This window comes from Cygnus olor, chromosome Z (assembly GCF_009769625.2).
Source record: "Cygnus olor isolate bCygOlo1 chromosome Z, bCygOlo1.pri.v2, whole genome shotgun sequence".
Taxonomy (NCBI): Eukaryota; Metazoa; Chordata; class Aves; order Anseriformes; family Anatidae; genus Cygnus; species Cygnus olor.
In genome coordinates, this window is record NC_049198.1 from 78181019 (window position 1) to 78193492 (window position 12474).

Here is a 12474-nt window from a genome sequence, read left to right on the forward strand (position 1 = left end):
TTATTTCTGTAACCAGAAATATTTTGAGATCTTCAATTCCTCACCAGTTTTTATGAACATTATTAATTACATATCTAATAAGTATTTAGGTTCATTGTGTATGCAGTGTAGGATAAAATCAAACACTAATGCTCTATTTCTTACTATACTACCTGGTGCTTTAGAGGACTTTGCCTTTTTTATTATTGTAAAAGCATTGTGATGTTGGCTACATATATTAGTAACTGCTAAAGAAAAGCTTGCTTCAGCATTTGCTGAGACCATGAGGAACTTTCCCATTGTCCCAAAGGGACTTTGAGATGGGTGATTTGTGCACTAGGGATGCTACTGTCCATAGGGAGCAATGTAGGAATTATTTTGTATTTCCATTCTATTCCTCTAACAAAACTGAGTCCTCCCAAACAAATAGCAGAGCTACATAGCCTTAATCTTCTTCCCCTGCTGCTGCATTGAAAAATACAGATATTATTTGTGTTATGGTATGAATCATGGATCCTTGGGAAGTCTCAAGCAATCTAACAAATTTTGGCCAGACCTCAGCTCACCAAGGGAGAGGTGATTCAGGTGCTTAATGGGCATCAATTGTCATTTCAGAAAACTGAGGTTATCCAGCTGTCTTGTCTTAAGGGATGGGTCTTCCACAAGTCCGGTGTCAGGTGTGTGGATGATGTACAGATCCTTTAGATATCTTGTGACATAAGGCAATGAATCTAAGGCACAGGTACCCACCCATGATGTTTCCTGAATTCTTGCTGAAAATCCTCAACTGGCCGGGGAACTGGGGCACTGCTTCCTCTCATCTGCTGAGAGCAAATTAGAAACCCTTCATTCACAGAAACTGTGCTGTGTCCAAATGGACAAACTGGAGAGGATTTATGTTGTGTCCTCAGACAAAAATGGCAAAATGGTATCATAACCATGACTAGAGGCTGAGTTGTCAATCTCCTTTGTTTAGAGGATCTGACTTTCTTAATGCTGTAATGGGCTTTGCTGTTTCCCAGTCAAGTGGATATATTTGTTTATTTTCACAGGAAACAGAAGGTCATGTCAACTGTTATGAGGAATTAACTTTAATACTTTAGTTTTACTGCCTCTGGAGTCCCTAGGTTACCACTACCCTAACATAATGGTAATCTTAGTTTGTAACTCAGAATCTCATTATAATTCACTGGTGAGATACTTGTCTTCCTGACTGGTATGCCACACTAAGAGACAGCTCTTGCAGAACATCCTCGGTTTGCAGCTCAAATCTTCCAAAGCAGCATTACTCTTTAGTTGGGGTAACTTGAGTAACTCACTCGAGTGAGTGAGTTACTCAGAGCTTTGTTTTGAGCTGCTCCCTCATTCCCAAAATACGTACATCCATTTCTGCCAAAGTAATAGCAAGCAACTCTTCCCTGCCTTGCTGTAAGGTCATGTTGACTTTGGCTGTTGCCTGCGTTCACATGGCGCTTGCTGTTTGGATAGTATTAAAGAAAACACCCAAAGCACTCCCATAGTGCTGTTTCTAGAATAACGCCTCCCAAAAGTGCTTGGCTGGTATAGCACGGCTGGTGTGGAGAGGGGCGATGCCTCACAGAGCGCCTCTGTGCCTTGAGGTGTGCAGGCTGGGGCAAACACGGACTTTGTCACTGTCAACACCAGGGGCCGAGGAGGTGGACCCGGGTGTTGAGAATAGAGCTGGGTGGGGGTGGGAGCTAAAAAACCTACAGCTTTCCTCTGTGTGAACTATGCTCTGTGCAGGCATCTTCCTGCCAGCACTCCTGAAGTCTCTCGTGCTGTGAATACAGCAAGGGATGTGAAGTGCAGCTGCACCTATCAGCCGGGTAGAGTGCTTCAGGCGAGACTGCATCTACATTTATCAACATTAATGCAGTTAACCCATACAAATTCTGTTTTTGAGGGACTCCTCGACTAAGCAGAGGTATTCACTTGATGTTTTATGCCATCAGATATGTACTCAGGCTCTGCTTGCAGTAAAAGTTACAACAAATCAGAGAATAACCTAGTCTTATACTGCGAAGCGCCAGAGCCATCGCAGCCTGCTGTGTGGATAACGCTAGCACTCTTTTCCCTTTCCCCTCAATTCCCAACAATCCATTTCTTCTCCACGTTCCCAGAGTTTGTCCAGGGCTCTGCCATGCTTCCCCCAAGCTCTCGGTCCCACCTGCCAGGCGCCCGTGCCCGGTTTGCTGACAGGGCTTTGACCCTGCCTGTGGGATGCTTAGGGAGTGTTCTGCACTGCACACACCAGCTGAAAGCCTCTGCTTCTGATTTCCAGAGATCCCCTTGGTCCTGTATCTCTTCGCCCTGATCTCCATCACCTGGCTGTGGGGCGGGCTGCACATGGCGTACCGGCACCTCTGGATGTTGGTCTTCTTCATCATCTTCAACAGCCTGCAGGTAAGAGCTGATGCTTGGTCCTTTGGTCCTCTTGGAGGATCACCTCCACCTCTTCTTAATGCCCGTGGCATTTCAGCTTGGCCAGCTGAACAAAATCCAGAAACAAATAGCAGTTTGCATGTGACACACTAGAGATGTTAATTGTGTTATTTATCTCTTTCTGAAATTAACATATAGAATGCATATTAATGCAAGAGGTGCATTGTTTTGAAACAATAGCAATAATTGCATGGATGTAATTTCATAGTTAATACACTGGGAAAGAAAATTGCTTGCTTACTTATGTAATTTTACTGAGATAATTATACCAGTAAAACTGGATTATTTGCAGCCTTTGCAAAGAAACAGAGTATTTCAATTTTCTGTGTCCTTTAATTAAAAAAAAAAAAAAATAAATCACTAAAACCCACAATACTTTAAAGTAGCCTTAAGATTTTTATTTTTTTCATTATTAGGAGTGAGCATTTAGGGTTGACTTTTCTCATTTAGCATTGGTAAAGAAGCAAAGATCTTTTCACTGAAAAAGTCTAATATAGACTAGATGTTGATTATTAGTTATGAAAAAATACAAATTGCCCCTTACAGAATTTCACACGTGAGTACTTCCACTGGACCACTACTGTGCTATGCAGAATTCAATACCTTAGTGTGCATTATGGAATTGTTTACAGAATAGAAGCCAGTATATCATGGATGGGAAAGTGCCTCTAATGTCTGAAAACAGTGAGATGATGAGGAATCCAAAATATATATATTGAAATCTATGGTGTTCAAATTGTTCTGAGGCGCATATAATAGAAATATGTGTGATATCATGTTTTATCTACTTATATTCATACCTGTATTCATACCTATATTCATACGTATGTTATTTAACTATATTTAACCTCATAACTAGAAAGTAATAAAAATTAATCTTTACCACAAAACAGATTTATTTTAGATGTTAATTCAAAAAGTAGACATTCTTGTAAGCAGACTTTAAAAATATTCTTGAGTCATAAGCATTTTTTAAATTGAAAAAAAAAGAACCGTAGCTTACTCTCCCTGTACATTTAGTTATTCAGTACAACTTGTCATTTAATTATACTGTATATGTTGGCATATATGGGCTCAAATTCATTATCATTCTTTTCTGTGAATTTAAGCGAGTAGTCATCGTCTGCAAGCCAATAACGTCACTTTTTAGGAAGGCATCTGAGCTTTCTGTGCAGTGAGATGGCCACAGCTCTGCAGGGCTGGCTGCAGCACCCACGCATGTCCCCTGCCTCTCTCCTCTCCTCTCCTCTCCTCTCCTCTCCTCTCCTCTCCTCTCCTCTCCTCTCCTCTCCTCTCCTCTCCTCTCCTCTCCTCTCCTCTCCTCTCCTCTCCTCTCCTCTCCTCTCCTCTCCTCTCCTCTCCTCTCCTCTCCTCTCCTCTCCTCTCCTCTCCTCTCCTTTCCTCTCCCCTTCCCTTCCCTTCCCTTCCCTTCCCTTCCCTTCCCTTCCCTTCCCTTCCCTTCCCTTCCCTTCCCTTCCCTTCCCTTCCCTTCCCTTCCCTTCCCTTCCCTTCCCTTCCCTTCCCTTCCCTTCCCTTCCCTTCCCTTCCCTTCCCTTCCCTTCCCTTCCCTTCCCTTCCCTTCCCTTCCCTTCCCTTCCCTTCCCTTCCCTTCCCTTCCCTTCCCTTCCCTTCCCTTCCCTTCCCTTCCCTTCCTTCCCTTCCCTTCCCTTCCCTTCCCTTCCCTTCCCTTTCCTTTCCTCTCCTCTCCTCTCCTCTCCTCTCCTCTCCTCTCCTCTCCTCTCCTCTCCTCTCCTCTCCTCTCCTCTCCTCTCCTCTCCTCTCCTCTCCTCTCCTCTCCTCTCCTCTCCTCTCCTCTCCTCTCCTCTCCTCTCCTCTCCTCTCCTCTCCTCTCCTCTCCTCTCCTCTCCTCTCCTCTCCTCCCTCTCCTCTCCTCTCCTCTCCTCTCCTCTCCTCTCCTCTCCTCTCCTCTCCTCTCCTCTCCTCTCCTCTCCTCTCCTCTCCTCTCCCCTCCCCTCCCCTCCCCTCCCCTCCCCTCCCCTCCCTCTCCCTCTCCCTCTCCCTCTCCCTCTCCCTCTCCCTCTCCCTCTCCCTCTCCCTCTCCCTCTCCCCCTCCCCCTGCAAAATCTCAGAACACAGGCGAGCCCCCGCAGGAGTTTCAGCAGTACAACCCTAACTGCTGTGACTTTACAGTGAAACATGTCACTGAGATGCAGGATAAGTACATGGTGACATCTCTGTGTGTGTGCACGTAGAAACAAAACGTACTTTTATATATCCTTTTTTTTTTTTTCCACCATTCTGCAAAGAATTATTGGTAGAATCCAATCCAGGCTTGTGTTACATAGATATATTGGATACAAATGCGTGAAGAGGGTTGCTCGTTATAACAGATTTTATGCCAGAGGTAAAGCAGTGACAGAGCACTGTAATATGCATGGATATTTGCTTTAATAAAAAAATATTTTATTGCCAGTGCATATTTAGAGAAGATGGATATGAATACTCAAAATTATCATTCATGGCCAGAATGTTGACACTTCTGTGTAACTGCCAGAAGATATGTTATATTGCTCTGCTTTATATAACCTGAAATGTTTTATTCAAGTAAGGGCACAAAGCCCAGGAATTATTGTTAGTTTAATTATTGTTGCAAGGCACTAACTCCTGTGATGAGAGCAAGCAGTGAAATGGGATGTTGAAAACCAGTTGTGTAAAACTTGATTCCCGCAAGGTCTGCAGGGGATTTATTGCACCTGGTAGTTCAGTACGATAGCAGGTAACATAGAAAACACAGATAAAAAAGCATGCATAGAATAACATCTAGGTCATGACTGGTAATAGAGATGCACCTGTGCATGACTCTGAAGTTAGGATTTTGTTTAAATCCAGATAAAACTGAGATGGTATACTTGCTTTTCTCAATCTGTGTGAAGTTTTTCAGTTGGTTTTATTTAATGCTTTTTGTGTAGTTTTGTTTCCATTCATGCACTTCAACATTTTCAAAAGGACCCCTGGCGGCAGGGGCATTTCTCATCTTCCATGGCTTTATCCCCCATTGCATCTCCATCCTCAGATAGGGCGAAGCTGGGAAACCCACGTTCAGCAGCTTTGTTTGAGGATCTAGGAAATGAAGAATGAAGACACCCTCTGTCTCACCAACTTGCCTTATGTTGTTAGCATTGCTGCGTGGCGCCATGCACGGGGCACAGCCTTAGACTCGAAGCCGTGGCCGTGCCAGGCTACCCTGCTGCCCTTCTGCCTGCAAGGCTCCTTTAAATCCCCACCATCTCCTGGACTCCTGGTAGGCTGCCGTGCTTTGGCAGGAATTAAACATGTAGTGGCCGTGTTTTACTATATGCCAATTAATCCCTCGGTAATGTTGTTTAAGAAACTTGCACTCCTGTAGTCTCTTCTGTCTCTGATTGCCCTGACAAAAGATGGTGGTGTCTGGAGAGTGGCTGTAGATGGCAGCTGGCCTGCAGGGTATGCTGCACCATCTCCACAAGTACATTACTATTCAAATTACATCAATATTTGTCCTTTACATCAAAAGGAGCAACGTGTTACATTCTTTTCCTAGCGCCAGAGGATCAGCAAAGCCTCAAATATAAAAGCGTTTTCTCTATTGAAAGGACATGCTAAAATTTCAAATGTCTTATCTCTTCCTGGCTAACATTTTACATTAAAACCTGTGCATTTGCAGCTCTAATTCAGATAGTAGTCAATAAAAAACTTTTCCTTGGAGGACTTTACACTTCACATTTTACAGACATTTTCTTATGCTCTACTGGAGATATTAGGCAGGAAATGTAATAGGACAGTATCCTCTACCTTTCATTACTAGATATTAGAAATTACTTTTTAATGTGTGAATTTATCAAATATTTAAAAGGAAAATGTAATTATTTAGTATTGGGTGCCCTAAGAAGAATAAAAGAAGTTGAGTAGATTTTTCAGTGCTACCATTTCTTTATTTGTTTGTTTTAATAGCAAATGTTTTTGGTGCTTTGTAAATCTTTACAATAATATGTGTTTAAAAAACATTTCCTGAAACACCACCACTGTATAAACAACCTCACCACATACATATTGTTCTCCTGTTTTAAAAGTTACAATTATCTAACCAGGAAACAGAAGAGCCAACTTGTGATTCAGGTGACCAGACATTCAGCACGAGTTAAAAGAACGGTGAAGCATCAGGGCGAACAGTCTGTAAATAACTCCCAACGTCTGCGAGCTATGCTGTTATTCAGATAAGCAGATACACTGATTTGTGTTAATAAAATAAAGGGTCACCACACGGGCTGTTTCTGTAGGAGAGAAGTACGCATTACACACACTTCTTGTAGTAAATACAGCTTTTTCAGGTCGTGCTCCCCTGAGAGGAGCCGTCAGGGCAGTCTTGGGGGGCAAGAATGCAGTGGTGGAAGCTCCTCCTGGCCTGCAGACAGACACATTTGTGTTGGTGAGACAGTGTCATCCAAGTCCCTGACCTCAGCCTGTTTGGGAGGTCAGATGAGACCTTGAGATAGGGATGTGAAAAGGGGCTTAGGTGTGGATGGCACGTTATGAAAGTGATTTCCTGTGGAACTTGCTGTCTCTCCACACGTGCTGTTCGCACGTCATTCACATGCGCTGCACCTTCTTCAGCTCTCAGGCAGTGGTTGTTAAATCTGGGACGAGGTTTTCTGCCTCCAAAGACTGCTTTACTGTCTATTAGTGGGCATTTCTGCTATGCGGTGTGCCCCGCTTCAGTCTGAAAGCAGTTCAGCATTCATTAAAAGCTTTTCCCAACAGGAAAGGGAACATGAAATAGTTTACAAGGAGCAGAGCCCTGCTTCCCTGCTGCTCAGGAGTTACAGACCCTGAGCAGAGCAGAGCACGACCCATTAAATGTGTTTGATACCCAGATGGATCCAGCTCAGGAGACTGCAAAGGCACTGTATATTATCCAATTTAGTTGTTTAGCCGCATGACAAACATTTCCTCGGAAATGCACTTGATAGAAAAATCATCTCCTAAGGACAGATTGTTTCCAAGCACTTCCTGTGGGAAACGGTTTCCATCAGAGAGGAGTTTACAGTACAAGCTATTCATGTGCATGCAGAGGAGGGACAGTCCTTTCCCTGTATCTTCAAGAATAAACATGCAAAGTGCTGTTTGGGGGTACAATATCTGATTTACATCGTCACAGAGTAAACAGTCACCCAGCAAATAAATACAGCTAAAGCCCTTCTGTTCACCAAGGCCAAAATGAAAGTTTAAAAGGTATCTTAAAACTTTTTCATCCAATGTTCTTAAAGTAAGAAATCCCAAAATACATTTAGAAAAGTGTAAAAGGAAAAGGCTAAGGAGCATGTTTAGGATATCTGATGCTTGGAGTTCTTCTGTGGCATGATCCTGATTATCCCACCCAGGCAGCATCCATGTCACAGAAGCACACCCTGTCCTCTCCTGTGAAAGGCCTGGGCTCCCAACCGTTTCAGCTGGAAGATGAGAAAGGAACATTTACCTTTTTACATATGACTGCCTGAGCGGATTTATTCGCAAGCTGTTGGGGTCAGGAGTGAAGGAATAAGCTGCTGTGGCTCTCAAAAGGTTAGGATTTCACAAGCCATTTTGCACATGCTGTATTAATATAAAAGATGGCTCTGTTTTTCATGAGATTTGTGGGGTGTTTCTTGTTTCTGTAGCTGAGGTCATCAGCGGCATATTTACCGTTCAGTCGAGGCTGATCCAAAGTTCAGGGAGGTGGGTGGATCCCTTCCCCTTGTTTGCAGAGGCTGGGGTTAGGCTATAGGTCTGTGCCGAGGCTTCTCCCCTGAGCTGAATCCTCTTATCTGAACCCTTTCTCATTATGATCTTGATTATTATTCAGTTATATTTCCAACAAACTTCACTGGACACCCCAACCCTCTATCTTGTAATTTAGAATATATGCACACTGCAAACTGCAAAGTGTTAGGTACTCCCAAGCTACCTCTGTTGTGGCTTCTTGCACCTTGTACTAGTCCTTACCGCACCCTACTCCCAGTAATAAATTAACTAAATTTTTAAAATAAAAAGTAATTTTGAACCAAAACCTTGCTTTTAAGAAATGGTGAAACATTACATGTCAACAGTATCAAAAGCCCATTTTTCAGGGATCTTAAGTCAAGAGAAAAGCAAATCAAGACTGGGAGGTATTCCATTATTCAAATAGATCTTATGTGGTTGTTTTGGCTGACAGAGATATGAATAAAATATCTTTTCCCATTGCGTGTTTGAACACACTAGTTCAACATGACTGCATTACTGACTGTTATATATAAAATAAGTGTTTCCAAGAAACCCTGAAAATATCTGGAAGTAGCAGTTGATTGATGATTTTCTAAACTAGGCAAAATGGCTGACTTTTCTAAAAGTAAAAATTCTGAAGGTCAACTAATTAGTAGTGGGCTACAGTAAAAGAAGAATATTCAAAAGTTCAGATATAAATGTTTAAGAAAACCACGGTACTTTTAACAAGAAAGGTGGACATACAGAAGTCTACTGAACAGGTGCACACCCTAACCTGACCTTGACTGGAGGAGATACAATTCACCAAACTTCAATAATTAGAATAGCAGACGCAAACTGGAATGTGAGTAGGAGCTGATTCAATAGCAAAGAGATAAAATATCGAATATTATATATATTATATTATATAGATACGGTAGCAAACATGAACATGAGAAATAAACCCTGTTTCTAGAGCAACCAAAAATAATTGTGGAAGGAGACATGCCAGAGGTTTTAGAGGCCAAAACAAAGTAAAAACATCACACTGAGAGAAAAAGAACAGAGATTTAAAGTTTTAAGCATGCAATATTAGTACTATTTTATTTATTTATTTATTTATTTATTTAAAGAACAAAAATATACAGTTCTTAAGCTCATGCTGGCGCCAATTGCAAATAAAGGAGTTTTTTTTTCCTAGGGTACATTATTCATCTGGTGATACTGAGAGAGCCACAGCTATAAATATTTTAACTTCCTGTTCCTTGTGGCATCTTCCTCACCATGAGTCAGCGATGGACTACATGATGCTGTCCGTAGCAGTTCCAATGATCTAAGCAGTGCAAAAACAAACAAAATCAAGTACTGGATAGACCTGAGTAAACGTGGTGGGCCGCAAAAGGCTTCCTCAAGATTACGCAAATATGAGACTGTGATTCCACAGTTTAGATAATCCCAATAGAAGACTAGGAAATTGTCGCAGTATTGCCAGGATAAGATGAATTTCAAGCAGAATATCAAGAACAGAGCTTGTTCACATACAAATAGTACAAGCAATACTGTCAGATGAGTGCATAATTCAAACACAATTAAACAATTCATACACTACCCCAGGAAAAAATAAATAAGACTAAATACACAGCCTAAACAGGCATTGCATTTTGACATCCGTGGAATAAAATAGACTACATGCTGTTTCTGCAGACTTGGATTTTCTTCCAGACACACTGTACCTGGAAGGAAAGAAGATAAGGTAACAAGGACGGTTCACTGGTTCAGTACGTGAACAAAAAGACAGAAAAGTTATTTTTCTTAAAGTCAAAAACCTAGGAAGTTTGGCTGGTGTTGAGCAACATTGTAGATATGTGCATTTATCTTAAACCGAACAGTAAAAGGAACTAATATAAAGTAGATAGATGAGAAAGCTTTTCAGTTTTTGAGACTTGTCACCTTTTGACATCAGCAGCTAAACTTTTGGGATGTAATCCTCATTGGGCAATAGCATTGGTATGCTGTATACCAGCAGTCCAAACTTACAAAGCCACCTGAGTGCCTTGATTATTCCAAGAATCAAGACAATGCAGTATTTAAATTTATATCTCCTTCTCCACATGTTGGGTTCCTCCTTAAAGAATTTTCTGTGCTCCTAGTTACCAACCTACGCATACTCTAATGCATAAGTACCATAATTTTACTTATGAAATAAGTTACTATAAATACTACAAAATTACTTATGAAATTATTGTAAAATATTCCCTTTTTGTATTCAAGTCCTTAGGTGATAGACCCAGATATCAGTTTGTAGCTGAAGGCAAAACAAAGCAAAAAAGTGCAATTTCAGATAAACAAAGGAAGCATTGTTACGTTAGGACTAAATACCTGACAGGATAAACTGGTGTCAGAAGAGTGAGATAGTAAGTAGATCTGTGTTCATAATGATAAAAATATATAGAATAATACATAATAAAATTGCAAAAATTGGTGAAGGAGTCTGAAATATACTTTGACTTAACTGGATTTTTAAGCAGTCTCAAGAAACATTTAGAGAGTATTTCAATCACTTGCCTACTAAGAATATGGAAAAAAATAATGTAATATATATATATATTTTAAACAAAAGTAGACATTAAATAACATTTTAGTTCTTCCAGCATCTACTGAACTCCTTCAGCAGTTCTTGAAGAACTTTAACTTAAGTTTCAGGAAAAATCTTTGAATATGCCATTCAGTTTTTGAGACAGAAGATGACAAAGCATTTTTTACCATTCTAGAAAGTTAGTAAGGATTATGTAGTTGGCAATGACAAATAAGAAATGACATTTGCATTACTATATTCAGTGGAAGTTTATCCACTCAAAAGGACAAGGGATCAGGTACATTCTTTTCATCTTCCAGCACTGTCAGTAAGAGTTGACTTCTCTGACTACCGAGAATGCAATAGCAACCAATTTAATTTGGTATCTGTAAAAAGTACCAGCTTTTCATTTTATATTGCTGCTGATTGCTTTGTGTCATCATAAATAGCATTTTTTCAATAACTCAGCTGAAAGAAGTATCTCATTATAATCATAATGTAGAATTAGTCTGTATTTTGCCTTTACATCCAACCTTCTAACTTCTGTAGTATTATTTAAGACTAATTGATAGAGCAGTACCAGCTCATAGCATTCAGAAGTCAAGAATGTGACTTCTGTGCTTTGAAAATAATGAATTTCTTTATAATTGGCTGAAATACTCAGTCTCTCTCTCTCTCTCTCTCTCTCTTTTTTTTTTTTTTTTTTTTTTTTTTTTTTTTTTTGGCACTGATTTTCACAGGCAAAGCCTGCTTCATGCACTGGCACCGTTTCAGAAGGTGAAAGGCAGCAAACAGTAGGGCAGTGACACTCTGGGGACCACTTAGAGAAGTTGTAATACCCAGATCCATGAGACTGAAAGGGATTAATCCGGAAGTGCTGAAGGAGCTAGCAGTTTAATTGTTTAATTTTTGAAGAATCATGGCAATTGAGGATATGACCGATGGCAAGGAAAACAATAATATTGCTCCCAAATTTTAGAAAGGCAGACTGTAGCTTCAGGAAATTTGTGGCTGACAGTAACTAGGGGACATGACAAATGTCAGAACTGATGTAGAGGCAACTTCATAAATTTGAGAGAAAACCTCACAACGCTCAGTGAAGAGACACAGTTATATACCTAAAAGAGAATAGCCCCATGCATGTGTTCAGCCTTGGCAGTATGAGTGTTGGTCTTGCTGGAGTGGGAGTGTGCCAGGATGAGCATGGGGCAGCAGTGTACTCCTCTTGTAGATAAGGCAAACCACATTCTGGGCTGTTGTGGGAGAAGTTTGGCCAGTTGTTTGAGTGATTATCGCTGTCTGATCAGTGCTGATGAGGCCACACTTGGAACACTCTGTCCAGTTTTGGGGCCTCTAGTTCACAAGGTAGGTGGAGGGTCCAAGGCAGGGCTACCACAGTGGTCAGAGGTTTGGGGCACATGTCCTCTAAAGAGTGTTTGAGGGAGCTGGGCTTATTTAGGTGAGGAGGGCACAAGTGGAAAATGTAATAGCAGTATGCAAATATTTGAAAGGTAGTTAAAATGATGATGACATCATGCTCTAAGAATCACAGAATCATGAAATAACCCGAGTTGGAAGGGACCCACGAGGATCACTGAGTCCAACTCCTGGCTCCACACAGGACCACCCAAAAATCAAACCACATCTCTGAGAGCGTTGTCCAAACACTTCTTGAGCTCTGGCAGGCTTGGTGCCATGACCACTGCCCTGTGGAGTATGTTCCAACTCCTGACCACCCT

At 41.2% G+C, this 12474-nt stretch overlaps 1 protein-coding gene across 5 annotated transcripts in view; it reads left to right on the forward strand.

Moving 5' to 3' along the window:
* The window catches only part of ADGRV1 (adhesion G protein-coupled receptor V1), a 295085-nt gene that overhangs the window by 249366 nt on the left and 33245 nt on the right, over window positions 1–12474 (forward strand). For all 5 annotated transcript variants that reach the window (XM_040542002.1, XM_040542004.1, XM_040542003.1 and 2 more), the window contains one exon: window positions 2282–2403. In XM_040542002.1, coding sequence (XP_040397936.1) covers window positions 2282–2403 — 122 coding nt within the window. The remainder of the gene's footprint in view (window positions 1–2281; window positions 2404–12474) is intronic.